Source organism: Emys orbicularis, chromosome 1 (assembly GCF_028017835.1).
Source record: "Emys orbicularis isolate rEmyOrb1 chromosome 1, rEmyOrb1.hap1, whole genome shotgun sequence".
NCBI lineage: Eukaryota > Metazoa > Chordata > Testudines > Emydidae > Emys > Emys orbicularis.
Genome location: NC_088683.1, coordinates 235244790 through 235264679, shown reverse-complemented (window position 1 = coordinate 235264679; position 19890 = coordinate 235244790). Strand labels below are relative to the sequence as shown.

General features: G+C 41.0%; 1 protein-coding gene across 2 annotated transcripts in view; it reads left to right on the top strand.

Moving 5' to 3' along the window:
• Positions 1-19890, top strand: part of SHROOM2 (shroom family member 2) — a 182713-nt gene that overhangs the window by 115009 nt on the left and 47814 nt on the right. Inside the window, exons 3-5 of one of the 2 annotated variants that reach the window (XM_065422369.1) lie at positions 5750-5854; positions 8380-8511; positions 14700-17343. In XM_065422369.1, the coding sequence (XP_065278441.1) occupies positions 5750-5854; positions 8380-8511; positions 14700-17343 (2881 nt within the window). The remainder of the gene's footprint in view (positions 1-5749; positions 5855-8379; positions 8512-14699; positions 17344-19890) is intronic. The other variant, XM_065422377.1, reaches the window with a different exon arrangement.

Below are 19890 nucleotides of genomic sequence, written 5' to 3'. Positions count from 1 at the left end.
CCACCCAGTGTAGACCAGGCCTAAGTTCAGTAGTTTCTAACACTTCAAATATAGAGGCTCTCCTGTTAATACTGAAAGGAACTGACACAGATAACTTCCAGAATTCTAGAATAGTTTCTGACACTCTAAACTCAGTGGTTTTCAAATTTGAGGTTCAAAATTTTCTGCAGAACCTAAGCTTATTTAAAGATGTTTCTAGCCATTCTGCTTGCAAAGATAAACCTAATTACCACAGCTATTTTAATTCAGAAATTTACTGAATATATAACAGTGGTGGGCAACCTGCAGCCCATCAGAGTAATCTGATTGCGGGCCATGAGACATTTTGCTGATGTTGACCATCTGCAGGCATGGCCCCCCGCAGCTCCGAGTGTCCACGGTTCGCAGTCAGCGTCAGCAAAATGTCTCGTGGCCTGCAATCAGATTACCCTGATGGGCCACAGGTTGCCCACCACTGATATATAACATTGAAGAATGTGCAGTTCTTTATGGCCTGAAACTAGTGCTAATGGAATCCAATTGAAGTCTTTTTCATGTATTTACAATGGCACTGGATCAGGCCTGATATTTTAAATAGCAATGTATACATGATACTTACTGATAGATTTATCTATCTAATAGACATCTATATTAAATATTATATTAACATTCAAATGTAGTGAATGCCAACACCTGTGCGGCCATATATGGCATAATGAACTTTTATTTTAAACAAATTGTTATTTATTATAGATTTTCATGAGGGAAGTGTGGTGAAATGAGGCATATAGAATTCCGAGACATATGGTCATATGAGGGAAAAGATGATCTTTTTAGGGTGGCAGATGGAATGAGTGACCTGGTATTGATGTCATGATTGCGGGAGGAAAGGTTAAGAGTCTGCATTAGAAACATACATTGAGCAGGGGCAGTTTGGAATAGGGATGTAAAATATTAAACAGTTAACTGCATTAGGCTTACTGTTAACCCACCCTAACCATTAACCCCCAGCCCCAGGCCAACTGGAGCAGCCCCAGCCCCGCCAGCTGGCCAGAGCAGCCCCAGCCCCTCTCCCTTTAATCAGTTAACCAGTTAAATGATATAATTTTAATCGTTTATGGTTAACTTTTTAATCAATATTTACATTCCTAGTTTGGAAAGGTAAAGAATATCACTGTTGGTTATATTTTGCAGAGGGATAATAGCAGTCAGTCATATTCTCCCTGTATAAGAATTGTGTTTTCTCTCTCTGATTGTACATGATATAATTCCATTGTGCTGGCTTTACTGGGACTGTCACACAGGCAAGGATGTGCTAGAATGGTGAATAATGTGACCCTTTGAGAGCACACACTTTAGAATATGTTACTGATGTCTAAAAGCCAGCAGAGGGAGGAATTTCACTTCAAAAGCTGCTGGAGATCTCTGCCTTGTAACAAAACTGAAAAGAGGGATTATTTGCCTTGATAAAAAAAAAGAAATTAAGTATCATGAAAAGTGATCTTAATAGTATTAATGTCCCCTAATTATTTCTTTATATGTATTTGTAGATGGTTACAATGACAGCTTTTCTGTAGTCTGGGTGAATTTAGTACTTTAAACTTCTCCTCCTATGTCAAGTTTCTCATTCCTTCTTCTAAGGTGATTAAACTGGGTCTCTTGGGTTTTGGGGTGGGGGTTTGTTTTGTTTTTGTTTTTAATTTCAGATTTTCTTTTATAATACTGTGTGGTTCCCTCCCCACACACTCCATGAGTTCTTGAAAATGTCTGAACCATTTTTCCTTAGACTTTTCTTAGAAAACAAACACACACCAAAATAATTAGTTTATCGACTGACAAGCGTGACAAATTTCAGCCAAAATTATTAAAGTTTGGCAACATTATAAGCAGCTGAAGAAGACCTTTCACAGTGCAAATGCTTGTGCAGCCTTAGCTAAAGATATCTTTATGCACTCTACTTGTAACTGATACAGGAATTCCACCTCTTTCTAAAATAAAAATAAATACATAAATTAAAAACTGAACAGAGTGTAACTTTGCAGAGAATAGAGATACAGATATTCCCAACTTTCCTTCCCAACTCCATCCAGTTCACTACTTCTATGTGAAATCTCCTTTCAAGTGGTAGGATTTTTAAGTTAAAACCCCATAGTAACTGAGTACTCTATCAAACTTTTTTAGTTCATAAACTTATTCCTGTGCTAGGTCAACCTGTGCTGGTTCAGTATGGCCAATGTGAGTATGTCAGCACCAGCACTGGAGAAAGGAAACAGTTTGACTGGAGATCTGAACAGTAACTAAATGATTAACTTGGAAAACTTGTCTTTCATTGCTTGACTGACACTTTTAGAAACATTGCATAGCCTGTTTTAGATAACTGATTCTTTTTTTAAACTGACAGATTTGCAACTTCACTTGAGTGTTACATAGTAAGCATGAGTCAGCAGACAGGCATTAGTTCCTTTGTTGGTTCACACAAGAAGTAGAATAAGGTATTAACATAAATCCTGGTAAAAACTGAACAGAGTGTAACTTTGCAGAGAATAGAGATACAGATATTCCCAACTTTCCTTCCCAACTCCATCCAGTTCACTACTTCTATGTGAAATCTCCTTTCAAGTGGTAGGATTTTTAAGTTAAAACCCCATAGTAACTGAGTACTCTATCAAACTTTTTTAGTTCATAAACTTATTCCTGTGCTAGGTCAACCTGTGCTGGTTCAGTATGGCCAATGTGAGTATGTCAGCACCAGCACTGGAGAAAGGAAACAGTTTGACTGGAGATCTGAACAGTAACTAAATGATTAACTTGGAAAACTTGTCTTTCATTGCTTGACTGACATTTTTAGAAACATTGCATAGCCTGTTTTAGATAACTGATTCTTTTTTTAAACTGACAGATTTGCAACTTCACTTGAGTGTTACATAGTAAGCATGAGTCAGCAGACAGGCATTAGTTCCTTTGTTGGTTCACACAAGAAGTAGAATAAGGTATTAACATAAATCCTGGTAGTAGCCTTTTAGTTTGGCATAATAGATACAGCAATTTCCTACAGTATCCTTAAAATACTTTATTGTATTACATTTATGTGTTATTGTGGGCTGGGATTGTATGTAACTTCTATAGCAAGGCGATATGACAGATGTAAGATCTGGGAATTCAAAAGCCTGTGTTGAAAATGTGCCAGACAAGTATGGACTTTTGGGTCAATAAGTGGATTTCTTGGAAAATCCCTAGGCAGAGTTTAATGCACATTCCCTAACTCTGGTTATGCAGAAGCCCAGCCTTTTGAAGCTTAGCACTGAGGAGATGGTCATTGTTTGCTGATTCCCTGTTACAGAACACAAAGATCAAAGCCCCAAGCACTATAAAAAACTGGCTGGTCTGCCCAGTCTTGTTTCTGGATCTAAAACAAATGAAGTGTGGGGAAAACCCATTTGTAGATTTTGAAGGACTAAAACCTAAGAGAACCCTAGGTTGGAATTGGGGTGACCTCTGGTAAGCTTTTTAGTATGCATATAGGTTCTTTTATTGTTTTAATACGTTTTCTCTGTAATACCTTTACCCTAAGAATAAATCTGCTTGCTTAAAAGGAGTTGTATGGTAATTTATAACTAGGTTTGGAAGGATTAGATTTTTATTGGTGTATGTTGATGTAACCATACAAACACAAACTGAAGGAAAAATATTTTCATCAATAATAATAGAAATGTACAGATAGGCAAAGTAAGAAAAATGCTGCTTAAGAACATATTAGAGTTTGATTTAGGATTAAGGATATTTACTTCGTATATTTTGACATGTGAAATTGACAAGCTGTGTTTTAATGGTTATAAAGCTTTAATTTTTTGACTCTCAATGTCTACATTAATAATTATTGTCTGATCCACCCTGTTGTCTGACCCCCCACACCTATAATTTTGCACAACTGTGAAAATTTAAATAATTAAAAATTGAAAAAAATGCTTAAAAAGAAGCATTGATATTATCAGTTGACAAAAACAATCAAATTCTGCCAAGCCTGTTTATAATTGTGGACAATACACTGGTCATAGCCCTCAGAAAGAAAGCAAAGCACAGATTCTGGCCTTTCTAGGTGGTCTGGTTTGCTGGGCATTTCACAGTGTAAGGCAGAGAGTTGTGCACCCTTAAAATCCCCAGTCAGGAGGCAGACAGGCATTTGTCTCTGCCCAAGAGTGGTGATGTCTGGAAGCCGGAACCCTAAAGTGGGTGCCTTTGGTGGACCACAGAGGGGGAACAGAGGTGTGGTTGCCCTGAAGTTGTGCTAGCTAGTACTAAATTTTTTCTTTGTTTGGGACTCTAAATGTGAAAAGGTGTCTTGCTGAATTTACAACTTGGTATTCTGTGGAAGTGAGCAAAGGGGCAGAACTTAGTTTGGAATAACTTTTTTCAAAAAAAAATTTGTTTTTGTTTTCCCTATTCCCCGTTTAATTGAATGTCACCTGACTTAATATAGAATATATCCAAACTGTATGGCACTAATTTGGATCTGATTGATAATAGTACTTTACACCGGTGTAATTCCATTGATTTCTTTGCATTTACTCTTATTAGCTCTGGTCAGAGCTGACTCAACCCCCTTAATTTTAATGGACTCACTAATACAACATGTACATCTAGACAAGAACAAATTGAAATGATCTAAACTCTAAATTGGGAAGTTTAGTCTGAATTCAGACTAATCTGAAATTACAATTTGGATTCAGTAGCCAGATATTGTGGAGATTTTTACTGGTGATGTTTACAAGTAAACCTGCTGGTCCAATTTAGCTAATAATTTTGGTTCTTGGTCTAGGGAATATCTGTTTCTACTGGTATCAGATTTTCAGCAGCCGTGTTTTCTTGGCAACTATCTGAACACTAGTTCTGAATTTCTAAGCTCAGAGCTTTTGAGATTCAAGATGTCTGCCATTCTAATGTCTATGTCCATATTACAACTTCCGTGGAGTTGAAAAGGAAGATTCTGCTCTGAAAGTCGAGTGGAAGAGTTTATTTAAATGCAATTCTGTTTTACAAATATGTAATTTGAGACTTCTTTCTAATGAAGTAAAAATGTTCATAGCACATGGGGAAATGCCCCCTCCATCCCCAATGGAATATAAAGTGCTGTTAGGAAGAGACTCAAGGAAATGCTTTTATTAATGCTTCCATTAACTCCGGAGAGGTTTCCTGGATTGTAGATTTAGGTGCTCTCATTCTGTCACTCAGAGTTATACAGCCGTATTGTACTAGCTGGTGTGTTTCCAACAGCTTTAGTTGACTGCAAAATTTTCCATCTTTTTAATGTGATTTTTAATATCTTCCTTTTTCTTTCCAGTTCTTTCATCTATTTGCACTTAGAGTTTTACAATTAATTTCATATTACGTTTTGTCTTATTTATAGAGACCTTTTTGGAATATAGGAAGTGGTAAATATAAGACAACTGAACAGGGAAAGATATAACAATGAAGAAGTGTTGGTATTTGGCTACTTGTAGTATATTGATTCCTAGTCATGCTTTTTGTGAAAGCATACAATAAGCCTGTGCTGATTCTATCCCAAAAAATAACCCATTATAATGCACTTAGTCTGTTTTATTCATATGGTGATTCACTTAATTCCAAGTCCATGGCTAAAAAAATATTTTGCAAAACACATGTATGCACACCAATAAAAGATGTGAAACAAAAGCCTAAAGTTCTCCTCCACTCAGTTTGCCTCATATCCCAACTCAGTCCAGTCTGTTCCTCTCCTTGCTTGGCTGCTCAGGAAGATGAAAGTGATGGTGGATATTGTAGCACAGAAAATGCCATCTGAAAATGATGTTCATGTGGCCAGGAGCTATCTTACGAAGATCTTGAGAAGTTCCATGAGGTACAGTACTGGTTTTACAAAGTGCATCATTCCCATTCCTTCTCCTTTGCAGAATCTCTCATTCCTTTTGCCAAACCTAGAGGAAACCAGTGTGAAAGTCCTCTCCTCCCACTTCCATTTCCTCATACACCAAATGTTACCTGTGATGTGGTAGTTTTCTAGTCTTGTGTTTCACTTGTCATATGTGTTAAAAAGTTCATTTTCTCGTAATATAGAGACTTTAACTTCTTTGTTGCACTGATGGCAGAACTGAAGCACTAAAGGTATGGTGTCATGAATTTACCTAAAAGACAACTGTAGTTTACTTCTCCAATATCAACAGCACTGAAATAAACTGAGGAAATAAATTCCTGGCGGCTGCTGCTAAATAAAAAACTCCTCCCTCCCTCCCTCCCTCAACTCTTCTCCCTCCCTCCCAGCGCCTCCTGCATGCCGGGGAACAGTTGTTTCCCAGTGTGCAGGAGGTGCTGGGAGGGAGGGTGAGGAGCGGGGACAGGATGGGCTCGGGGGAGGGGGTGGAATCATGTCTGGGGCCGCTGGCCCTGCTGATCAACCTCTTCCCCTCCCTCTCAGCGTGTCCTGCATGCTGGGGAACAGCTGTTCAGCAGCGTGCAGGAGGCGCTGGGAGGAAGAGGGAGGAGCGGGGATGGGGCGCACTTAAGGGAGGAGGTGGAAAGAGGAGGGGCAAGGGTGGAACGGGCGGGAAGAGGGGTGGGGGTGGGGCCTTGGGGGAAGGGGTGGAGTGGGGACGGGGCCTGAGGCTGAGTGGGGGACTTGGGGTCCATGAAAAATTTTAAATCAAAATGGGTGTCCTCGGGTTGCTAAAGTTTGAGAACTGCTGCTCTAGGAGAATGCCTGATATGTCCTGAGGCGCGCTGCACAAGGCTGAGCTTCTGCTCCTGGGATGAAGACCTTGAGTCCCACTCCTGGAGCTTGTGTGCAATGACAGTGTGATAGCTCCACTTAACTTACTTTCTTCACGTTGCTTCTGAGACAGAGAGCAGTGAAACTACCTGGCATCATGGAAAGAGAATAGACTAGAATGAATTTGCTTCTGTTCATTGCAGCAAATCAAATGCACCAAAAACATAAACAAAAGCCTACTGAAGTGCCTGGGATTTCTGGTAATCTTATAGGAGCCCCTGTTGTACTCCGTGGCCCCAGGACCTCTCAGTAAAACTACAGCTGCCTTGTGGAAATACTTTATGTACTGTATGTGGAGAATATGGGAAGGCAGTTAACAGGAACCTGGCACAACCTTCCATGTTGTCTGTTGCTACAAAGAGTCTCAAAAAAGGGATTTTTCTGCGCTGGGGGAGAGAGGCCGAGTTAAATATTTAGCTTAGTTTGTTTTAAAATCTAGTGACTATTTTATAATCCAGTTAAAAGAAAGAGGATGAATAAGGGAAGGAAAAGATGTCTGTCTGTTAAAGGATCGGACTCAGGAGTTCTGGGTTCTGGCTGCAGCTCTGTGATCTTGGATACGTTACTTATGCTTGCTAGGGAACATTGTCCAAAGTCCCGTTGACTTTCAATGAGGCTTAGGCTTCAAAGTGCCTAAGCCATTTTTGAAAAAGGTATATTGGCTCCTGAGTCACCTAAAGTACTTTTGAAAATTTTATCCAATAATATTTACCTACTTAAGACTTAATTAATAATAATTTGCACTTCCATTCAAGGACTTTACTACTACTATTATCATTATTATCATTAAATAATTGTCAAGCTACAGTGGGGTGAAAGCATTAAGGTTGAGAACGGTTTCACAGGATGATTTTAGAAGACCAAAATCTAGAGGCTTACTATTTGGATTGGTAAATAGGGGGTCTCTGGAATTATTTAGGTGAAAAGTTTTGGACTAAAGTTATGCATCTGAACCAATATTTAGGCCCCTGCATAAATTATCTGACTTTCAGAGGGGCAGAACACCCACAGTTCCCATTGATTAGGTGCTTAACTTTAGATACACAGCTTTAACCTTTAATTTATTTTGGATGCTCTGACCCATTTGAATGCTAGAGCAGAACTGGGTTTGTGTTAGAAGTCAGGCCTCTGTCACCCTTACAAACTGGGATAGAATAAAAATATTTATGGCTTTGTCCTTCCTCCAGTCCTTAATCTCTCTCCTCCCCAGCCCTTCCCACATACACACCTACACAACAAACTACAAAATCTTATTCAAGAGTCGCCATGTTATAAAATGAGACATAAAGCTCACTGGTCCTTTGAATAGTGAAAGTTCCGAATAAATTCTAGGTACTTATTTACCTGTCTTAAAAATACAACCACAAACCTTGCATTGAATTAATGTTTCATTGTCTGTGTGTCAAGTGTTTTGAAGGCAAGTTGGCATCTTTTCAAAACTGGCTTGTCGAGCATTACATAGCACATTGTAATTTAAACTTATTTTGCATCTGTTTTGTCTCTCTCAAGTTAATTAGATTTGGTGCCCAATGTTTTTCACTGCATGTCACCTTATTAGGAGATCTGTATTAAAAGTATGTGCTCTAACTCTTTCATTTCAGAAGAAATGATCTAGCCTGCAGGCCCCACTCCTGGCATGCAACCAAATTCACAGAGAATCAGCCTGAGGCAGCCACGTCACAGCTCTCCTCAACCAATGTCTGCACTTCCTGGCACTCCCGGTATCATGCAAGGTGAGTTTCTGTTTAAGCTGCACGTATCAAGCTCCCACGGTAAGAGAACAATAATGTGCCTCATATTGTTCATGATTTTAAACCGTGAACATGGAAATCTTTTGATTTCATTTATATTGTAATCTGTTTTTAAAATGTGAAGATAATATTGAGAATTCCCAATATATCAACAAGTGGGTGAAGAGCTGCTAATATTAATTTAGTTCAGGAATATATTTCATTATGTACGTATGTAAATAAAAGGCAGCTGAAAGGTATTTTTTTTCTTGCTGTGCATTTCTTTTCAACATCCACTTTTTAGTGTCATAAATCTTTGTAAGGACAGGTGGAAGGGTATACTAAATGCATTAATATCTTCAGTACAATGGAAAAATACCAGAGGTATTGTTAGAAAGCAAGATTCTTTGAAAAGCAATATAAACTCTCTCTTAGGGGAGACAGAGCATTTTTGTTTTAGACATTAAGATATTGACTGTTTCATTAGTGAAATTACTTCCCATAATCTGATCTCCACTCTGGTACATGTTCAGTGTTTGTTTCTAGCAAGAGAGAGGTCAATGACTGTCTCTTTCTATAGTTAAAATACTTACATTTGTTAGGTCTCATTCAACCCTGTAATGGAAATCCTGGCATCCTTGTTTTGGTCGTGAAACTTCTTTCATTTTTTAGTAGAGCATGATAGGATCTGATTACAAGACCTTATTAATTTCCTCCTTATAAATTACACTCTTTTAGCAACAAGCCTCATGAAAATGTTATTTTCCTCTCAATTTAACTCCAATTTGGAGCATAGTTATGCTAGGAATTAGGGGAAATCACTCTGGGATACATTCCTAAGTTACAAAGCTGTCTTGGGATTCTGTACTTTATTGCTGTAGATTCTCCATCATAGCTTTCTTTTCTTAATACTTTGTGGTACAACCCGCCCCACCGCCTTACTTTAGGATTTCGTTTTATGAAGCTGTAACTAATTAGATCTTTTAAAAAGTTCCCTGCTGTTTTTTAAAAAATAGTTTGCATTCAGCCCGTAAAGAGTAATACAAATACTAATTTTTATTTAAAGAAAATCCCGCACATTTTGATCCTCCCCCCACATCTTTACATTGTAACATTTTATTGCTAGAGGGGCTTTTATACGTTCTATTTCTCAACCTCTTGATAATGCTTCCTCTCAGCTTACCTGGCACTATACTGTGTATTTAAATAGTACATGGGCGGCATTCCACTTACATTGCTGAACAGAGCAGCAAACCACATGCAGCCAGACAAATATCCAGAAATTCTTACAGCTATACTTCTGAGTTGTGATGTTAGTTGTATAGCACTTTAGACTAGAAGTCATTACTATGTATTTTGACAGAGGTGTTACACTGATATGCTTTCTGCTCATCTCCGATGGCTACCCAGATGAAACTTAAAGTTCTGTTTGTCAGAGTAGAGAATAATTATTTACAGCCTGATCTGGAGGGGTGCTGAGTACCTACAGTTCACAACTGAAGGCAGTGGATTCAGATTAGACACATGAATTGCAAATTAGAATTAAGAGGGATAGTGTCTCTTCTTCATTTTGATCAATGCCAAGCATGCTGTTATCACTGAACAAATAAAAGCTAGCAGGAGCCCCAATGTCCTGCCATACATTCCTTAACAATGAAAAAGGTTCTAATGTCCAAGGCACTTTCTGTTTGAAACATTGTATTTGCCTAATGTACTACTATCAAGATCTCTCTAATTAATTAGTTAAATGTTTTGAACACTTACAATATGAAAGTCCCCATATAAAGCCATATGTTAGTGCGCCCTATCATTAAAAATATTGTTTGAAAAGAAAAAGCGATATAGTTTATATCTTTGTGTGTTTTACATAAGCTGTTTGCTTCCTTGGTCATCCTGGTTGTATAATTAAACACCATGTCTTAATTTTATGCCTCTGACCGTATTGAGTGAAATGAAAAAAGTTCAAAGGCAATTTTTCTTTTGCCATTGTAGCAACTGCTGTGTAAACCGCAGGACTAGAGAGGGGTGTTCATTTCCATTTAAATTTCTTGACAGAGAGAGGAATTCTGTCGTATCTAAACTATACAAGAGTGACCATTAAATGGATATATAATTTCATTATTAGCTTTCACTGTGTGTGTTACAAAAAGTTTGATGGACACTGTAGTGAGGTGGCTGCCCCATTCCCGCAGAACAGGGGTTAAAAACAGTCCTGGAGAGGGCTGTGGCTGGGATAAAAGGAGTGAGAGCAGCTGAGGGAGTTGCTGACCACAGGTGTTGCCAGCTCAATCAGGGCCCAGCTGGCCCTGATAAGATGGCTGGGGGCCAGGAGCTGTGGAAGTCTCACTCTAGCCCTGGAGTAGGAAGGGCTAGCTGCCTGAGAGCAAGGTAACTGAAGTATAGCAGTGATGGGGAAGGGCAAGAGGAGCTGTGGAGCTCCAGCCTAGTAAACCCCCAGGCTGCAGGCCTTGGTGAAGGCTTACAAAGGTACAGGGGCTACAGAGGTGCACCCTGGGAATAGGCAGAGGCAGCTGGTCCTACCCCCTTGCCAATGATGAGTGGCTATTACAGACTGCAGTCTGCCCCAGTGAGCAGGGGCTAGATGATGGCTGGCAGTAGCCACTGAGACAAGGTGGGTTTAGAGCGTTGGGGGTTCCCCTGGGAGGGGAAACCCAGAGTAAGGGGGTACTGCTGGGGGCAGAACCCTGAGGAAAGGGGCACCGGGGTCCGGCAGGGACACGGGGCCTAAGGCAGGCGAGACACCAGCCAGAAGGAGGCGCTCCGGAGCTGGAGTTGAGCTAATTCCCAAGATGACCAGCAGGAGGCGCTGCACTGGTGAGTCTCAACCTTGCTACAGACACTTTATATAGTAGTTTTAGAGAAGTGGAACAATGCTGGAATTTCTAGCATTGTGCTGTGCCTGTGTGAGAAATCAGTCTGTTTTGTACCAGTCTTTGACTAGCGGTGCCTGATAAGTTTGATGCTCTGCCTCTCTAGCTACTAGAAGGAAAAAGGAGCCGCCTTCTTCTCCCCTTCCCTCATGCGGCTCAGCTTCTTCAAGGGGTGGGGTGGTCTTCTGCTCCTCATCCACAGCTTCATTGTTGTTGAAAAGTAGGGTGGATCTCCACTACTGAATACCTCCTCTGCTCTCCTGCCTTGTGAGAAGAGGCAGGGAAGACAGTGGTCTCTGCTACTTTATCCTATTCTCCATTACTTAGGTCATCCTACTCTGTATATAACTTAAGTGCCTGCCTCTGCTTCTGCTCTTAGCTTTCCTAAGCATTTCTACAAATTGGCATGGTTTTTGACAGTTTCTCTGCTGCTCATGGGATTCTAAGGAGCACTGCAGAATCTGGCCAGAGTCTGGTTAATTTCAATCTGCTATATAGGCATGTAGGTATAATTGCTCTCCCCTCTGAACTGCTGTAGTGCCTTTCATCCAAGAACCACAAAGTGCTTGATAAGCTTCATAATACATAGAACCATAGAAATGTAGGGCTTGAAGGGACCTTGAAAGGTCATCAAGTCCAACCCTACATCAGCCTTGACAGGTGTTTGTGCAACCTGTTCTTAAAAACCTCCAGTGATGGGGATTCCACAACCTTTTTTAGAAGCCTATTACAGAGTTTAACTATCCTTATAATTAGAAAGGTTTTCCCAAAACCTAAGCTAAATCTCCCTTACCCATTACTTCTTATCCTACCCTCAGTGGACATGGAGAACAATTGATCACTGTCCTCTTTACAACAGCCCTTAACATATATGAAGACTGTTATCAGGTCCCCCCTCAGTCTTCTTTCCTCAAAACTAAACATCCCCAGCTTTTTAATCCTTTCCTCATAGGTCAGGTTTTCTAAAAGTGTGATAAATGGCGAGTGGAAAGGTAGGGATGGGCGAAGTTGTGAAGGGCCTTGAATGCAAGGAAAAAAGCTCGAATTTAGTGCGGGGAAGCAGGGAGAACTAATATCAGGGTGTGACGGGTTGGATCACAAAATCCCCCTTTAGGACTGCCACCTGATGTACTTTGACTACCTCTGAGTCTGTTTTCCCTGCCAGCTTAGGACTTCAGTGCCCTGCCTAACATGCTTGCCTGTTACAAACCCAGACCCAGAACCACGTCCCCTAAAAGCTGCAGGCTTAACTGAAAACAGCTTAAGAAGTGTTCCTGTCTCCAACACTCAGATGCCCAGCTCCCAATGGGGTTCAAACCCTAAATAAATCTGTTTTACCCTGTATAAAGCTTATACAAGGTAAACTCGTAAATTGTTCGCCCTCTATAACACTGATAGAGAAATGCACAGCTGTCTGCCCCCCCAGGTATTAATGCATACTCTGGGTTAATTAATAAGTAAAAAGTGATTTTATTAAATACAGAAAGTAGGATTTAAGTGGTTCAAAGTGATAACAGACAGAACAAAGTGAATTACCAAACAAAATAAAATAAAACACGCAAGTCTAAACCTAATACAGTAAGAAAGTGATTACAGATGAAATCTCACCCTCAGAGATGTTCCACTAAGCTTCTTTTACAGACTAGCCTCCTTCTAGTCTGGGTCCAGCAATCACTCACACCCCTGTGGTTACTGTCCTTTGTTCCAGTTTCTTTCAGGTAGCCTCTCCACCCCCAAAGGATATCTCTTGAACCAGCTGAAGACAAAATGGAGGGGTCTCCCAGGGGCTTAAACAGACTTTCGCTTGTGGGTGCAGACCCCCTCCTCTCTCCTATCCAGAATTCAGCTCCAAGATGGAGTTTTGGAGTCACATGGGCAAGTCACATGTCCATGCATGACTGAGTTCCTTACCAGCCAGGTCACATTCCTGGGAAAGCTCAGATGTGGATTGGCATCTCCAAGTTCATTGTTAGCTTAAGTGTTTCTTGATTGGGCACTTACTGAGAATAGTCTTTTCTCAGGAAGCTGACCAACTGCTTCACTGAGGCTACTTAAAATTAAACAAATACATAGCCAATATTAATAACTTCGAATACAAAAATGATACATGCATACAAATAGGATGAATATATTCAGTAGATCATAACCTTTACAGAGATATGTTACATGGCATATGTAGCATAGAACATATTCCAGTTATGTCATATATACATTCATAAGCATATTCCCATAAAGCATTATGGGGTACAGCGTCACACAGGGGTCAAAGAGGGAGTGATGTGGTCAGAGTAGTGGGCAAGGATGATGGCCGTAATAGCTGTTTTGTATGGACCAGAGGTGGGTGTCGGGGAGCGGAGATAACAGTAGCCAGGATGAGAGACATGAGCCTTGGCAAGAATTCTAGCTATGGGCAAAAACCAATGTTATAAAGGAAGAAGCAGCAAAATTTGGGGGCAGTCTGAATGAGTAAAAGAGAGAGGGCAGTGCTGACGGCCTGAATGACTGGGAGGATGGTGGTTGTGTTACTAGTGACGGAGTGGGAAGAATTTCTGAGGGAGGAAAGGCCAGGAGTTGAGTGTTGGCCATGTTAAGTTGAAGTTGATAGCAGAGCTCCTGGGAAGAGATGTTGGAGAGCTGTGCTGAGTTGCAGGATGGGATGTAGGGAGTGAAGAGGTGTGATAGATTTGTAAGTGATTGGCAAAGTGATGGTAGCTGAAACCTTTTGTGTTGAAAGAGAGAGAGCACACGCAGGGTTAGAGCGGGATTTGTGGCAGTGGTTGCAAGCAGCACATTGTGGTTTAGAAGTGAAGGGTGGGGTGGTGTTTGGAGAAGCAGGTGGGATTAAGGGTGAGGTTTTGTAAAGGAAACAGGCAAAGTTAAGAAAGAGGGAGAAGGGGCAAGAGTTTAGTAGGGAGGGAATGGGGTTGGTGGTGGTATTGGAGATAGAAATTGGAAACTTTAGGGTTTGGTATCAGGAGATGGGGATGAAGGGAGGGAGGTCAGACTTTTCTTTGAATGTCAACATGATCTTACACGAAGGGGAGGAGAAGTAGACTTTCTTACACCTCATTATTCCTGTTGTGCAGGAAGATAAACTTGAGACGCAGCTGCTGAAGTTCAGGCACTGTGTTAATAGTGGAGGAAGGATGAAGCCCTGACTCCACCTGCTCAAACCACTAGGAGACATGTGCTCATGTCTCTCTCTGATAATTGCTGTGTGGATGGATAGTACCAACCCCCATTTAAAATCAGCTTCATTGGTGTAAGTATATTGACTTACTGTATGTTCTTCTGTTATAGCTCCTCCTCTCATGACCTGTCAAACTCATGGGATCAGTCAAATCTGCATCGCACATCTGAGCGATTCAGTTCCCTGGGAAGTATGGACAGCTGGGACCACACTCTCCAAACATCCCAGTATGGAAGGCTTTCCTCTGCAAAGTCCAACAATAGCATTGATCATGTAGGGAACCAAAGCAAGCGGGATTCCGCCTATGGCTCTTTCTCCACTAGTTCGAGTACCCCTGATCACACTCTGTCCAACATGGATGCTGCTTCAACGGAGAACATGCTGTACAAAGTAGGCCCCTGGGACACTGCAAAGCATGGAAACAGCAAGACTGGCCAGTTAGTGAATGATAACAGTGGACTGGAGGACAAACCTGGATACTTGCCACTTCCCATTCAATATGAGACTAGAAAGAGCCCTAGATTGGAGGAACAGCCTGATTCCAAGCTCTCTGGTTCTGGAAGATCAAGTTTTGGACCTATCTGGCATGTTCCTGATAAAAAATCATCTTCCCCTCCACCACCACCTCCACCTCTCCGTAGTGACAGCTTTGCTATTACCAAAGGCCATGAGAAGGCCCATGGTTCAGTGTACTCAGAGGGTGCCAGCACCCAGCACTTTACAGTTCTGAACCAATCTCAGCACAGGAGGGACTGGATCTCAGAAACTGCAGAACAACCAAGAAGACCTGTTAGGGCAAGTGACAGGAGCACAGATGGAAAGAGGGTCAATAATTCCAACTACAAATCTGATATTAGTGTGGACTACAATTTGTCCTCTGCTGGTGATAGGTACAACAATAATTCAGAAAATGCTAACAGACTGCAGTCCTCTTTGTCCAGCACTGATGTTCGGTTTGCACAGCCTGCTTACGGTTACCACCACCAGCGCCAGTACAGCGATGAAAGCACTTTCTTTCACCATGCAAGGGCTTCAACTTCGCCTAAAGAGCAGCGACATGTTTCCTCTTACAGTGGCAATAAAGAGCTACCTGCCAACCACTTTCACTGCTACAGTCCAAACCAAGCCAGAATGCCCAGTGCTTCTTCTAATAACGGTGCTGCTGAACAGAAAGTGGACAACACTGGACAGAGTCGTTATTATTGTGTCACAGCAAAACAGCCTGGGCAGGGAAGCTCACGGCCACTACAGCTCAAGGATGAATGTTGGAAACCTGGAATAGGGGCTGATGTTTCCCCTGGACCACATGAAAATCCTGCCATAGTCACGATGGTCCAAAAAACAAAATACTATTTACCGCAACAACCTGTCGAGCCTTTGCTAGAAGGGCACGAGAAGAGTGGTCACTATGTAGTGGACAGTGGAGGGGATGTTAAGTCTACTGTAGTGGAAGATCCTAAAAAACCAAGTTTTACTGAAAAACCTGGTCAAAAGAAAAACTTTGATGGCAGTTTCGAGGAAAATGACAATAGCTACAATCAGCAGGAGTGTACAAAGAGCTGTGTCCCTATCACTGAACACAGAGCTGCCCAAAAAGAAATCAGATGGCGACCAGAAGAGAGTAGTAAGATTTCTGCTCAGAAGACCCCAATTTTGCATTCTTTAGCTCAGGAAGGGAAAAACCAGTCTGACAACTGCCTGGAAACTGGAATGGATAGACAGCCCCCATTTGATACGCATACAGCTAAGCAGGCACGCAGAAGTGATCGCTTTGCAACAACCCTGAGAAACGAGATCCAAATGAGGCGAGCGAAGCTGCAGAAAAGCAAAAGCACTGCTACCTTAATAGGGTCAAGCGAAACAGAAGAGGACACTGAAAACTGGAAACCAGATTCAGTGGAGAACTTAAACACGTCTTCAGAGAGTTCTTTTACCGGCTCCTACACGGATCACCTGAAGGAGGCCCAGGCCAGGGTCCTGAGGGCTACTTCCTTCAAACGGCGGGACTTGGAACCTAGCCCTGCTGATTATCTCCCCAGGTCGCCAGAACGGAAGACAAATAATTGCAACTCTTCCTTGTTGGCTTGGGTTTCTGAAGATGTGTCAGGTTTTCTTGAGGCTATGCAGGCTAAACCAAACTCATCAGGGAGTGGCACTCATCATATTTCCCGCATTGGAGCTAGGAAGAGGTTCACATCAGAACAAAAACTGAAGTCTTACTCTGAACCAGAGAAGATGAATGAAGTGGGGGTGTCAGAAGATGACTGCCATCCCCACCGCCATCCAAATACATCTAACGAAGCCCTGGGCTCTTTTGCAGATAAGTGGAAATTCTTTGAAGAAACGAGTAAGCCCACATATCGTAAGTCTGCGCAGAAACAAACTCCCTACAGTCTGCCTGAGAGGCCTGATAAAAAAGCTCATGGGCACGAGGGTGAGGAGTCGTGGTATGATAGACGGGCTCGGGCAGCCTCTTTTGGAATTGAAAGTACACGAGCTGCAAAAGATAATGTCCATTACCTTGCTCACAAGTCTGCAGACAAAGTGGTGAAAACTGAACAGCCTCAGAGGTTGGGAACATTTGCAGAATATCAGGCATCCTGGAAAGAGCAGAGGACACCTCTAGAGCCAAGGAGTTCAGGAAAGTACCATTCAGCCGATAACATCCTTGATGCAAGCCATGAGCAGCATGAGAAGCCCCAGTACACACACGAGAGATCCAGATCGTCTCCTTCTACTGATTTCTATAAACAGGTATGGGGCTTTCGTAATCTCCTCTTACCTTAGAATGTGACAGAGGAAAGAAAAATAAATTGTGTATGTAAGTGTTCAAGTATAGTCAAAGAATTGCAAAGTATTGTTATTGTATTATTACAGGTAGCTCACATAAAAAGGCTTTACATTAGTGTAAAAGGGGGGGAGGGATAGCTCAGTGGTTTGAGCTTTGGCCTGCTAAACCCAGGGTTGTGAGTTCAATCCTTGAGGGGGCCACTTAGGGATCTGGGCAAAAATCAGTACTTGGTCTTGCTAGTGAAGGCAGGGGGCTGGACTTGATGACCTTTCAGGGTCCCTTCCAGTTCTATGAGATAGGTATATCTCCATATATTATATTAGTAGTTCAACATGGAACAAAGTACACTGAGCTAAACAGTTCAGTCACTTTTGTATTGTCACTGGCATGATTGAAGAGAAAATAAACTGGTTAGTTTGATTGAGATATTAGAATATATAGGTGGGACGGATTCTATTTTTATCAGTAAATATATGTAAACGTCGATTTCACCGGATACACACAAACCAACAAAAAGGATATTTCCATCAATGATAATAGAAATTCAAATAGGCAAAGTAAGAAAAATGCTGCTTGAGAATTTATTAGAGTTTGATTTAAGGATATTTGTTTTGTATATTTTGATATTTGATGTTGACAATTTGTGTTTTAATGGTTAAAAACCTTACACTTTTGGAATCTCAATATCTATTATCATTAAATAATTACTATTTGATCCCGACCATGGCTTGATTCCCCATAATTTCCTTCAACTGTGAAAATTTAAATAGATAAAAATAGGAAAAAGTGGTTAAAAATAAACATCAATATTATCTATCAACATTATTTTAAAAATTGAATTCTGCTGAGCCTAACTATATCTCATACTTTACAATAGGGATGAGGGGAGGATGATGGCAATAAACCCTCACCCAACATGACATCTGCTTCCCTAGCCCCCTTCCCCAGTTCAGATGTCTTCTGGCCCCATAGAACTCAAAGATGGAAAAAGCACTGCAAGGAGGAACAGTATGCAATCACCCCCCAGGAAAGTGACTTGGTTGGTGCGCTACCAGTTCTCCTCTTTCTTTTTAAATTCTCTTGGTCCAATAACCAGATACTGCAGCACTCGCTGTCTCAACTTAATGGTTATGTTTGAAAATCCAAGGATGTAATAAATGTTAATACAACTTAAAGAAAAAATAGGTGGCCCTTCTATTGTGTATGAGTGATTAAAAGAAATCTAATCCTCAGAGAGATGCCAAAAGTCTGCTCAGCTCACAAGCAAAGAACAAGTTAATTTTTAACTTTGCAGTGTGAGTGAGGGGACAGTTGGCAGGTGAGAGAAACTGAATGACCGACCCTTGTGCTATTGTTATTTTAAAGGCATATTAAAGCTGCTGCAAGATTGCCTCATGTGTAAGGGATCCTAGTCGGGGGGAGGGTACCGTCAATTTGAGCTGAACTGCCTCCTCTGCAAATACAAAATATTGGGCTCAAGTTAAAAACAAAACAGGGTATCACATATTTATAACATTCCTCCCCCTTTTCCCTTCCTCTCTCATTTCCTGCGCTTCAACTCCCTTTGCCCCGTTTTAAGAAAAAAAAATCTAGGAGTCAAAATTTAAACAGTAGTTTCAGACAAGATAAGAGATCCCTTAGGAAAAAACTCACTAGGTCTAGAGTTTGGTTTTAATTTAAACAAAAGTCTTCACTAGGATTTTTGGAGTGACGGGGGGAGGAGTTACCTGTATAAATAATCTTCTGGGCTGTAGCTTACAAGTGACTGTTTTCAAAAGCAGAAATTTTATTCTGAAGAGGCAGGAATAGCTGAATTATTCCTCTTTTATTGCCCATCCAGCAATAAAAATCATCCTGTAATATATACCATACATGCATTGATTTTGTTAGTATCAAGTTCAGTGGAGGCTACTTGGATTGGCACAAAACAAAACAAACCCAACCCTCCCTCCCCAGCCCCACCCCAAAAAAAAAAAAAAAAAAAAAAACCCAACGCCAAAACCCACTGTTTAATCACTTGGATAATACAGTGCTGGGTGCATTGTAGATGTATATAACAAAATCGATTAGATTTAAAGAAAATTAAAGGTATTTTACATACATCACGTGTATAATTTAGTTGGTTTGAGTACCCAGTGCAATTGTATTTCCCATGAGTTCAGAGTTTCTAATACAGTGTTAGACTTTGGGTGTGGTTGTTTGAAGGTACTGAGGTAATACAATTCTGGAAGGTCAATGTTAAGTGTTTTATTGAGAAACAGAAACACACAGAAAGAAGTTCAGAAGTCCTCAAATGCTTGCCTGTATTAAAATGCTAACAAGGCTATTGTAAGTTTTTTACAATACTTTGGTTTTGGCAAACAGAAGTTGCTAAGGTTTATAAATATTATATTTAAGTTTTCCTTCTAGACCAGTGAGATAAATTAGTAACATGAGCACAGCGAGGTTCGTAGTGCCATAGAAGATGTCACATGGCATACTATACAACCCTTGAAGCCAAACCACCATAA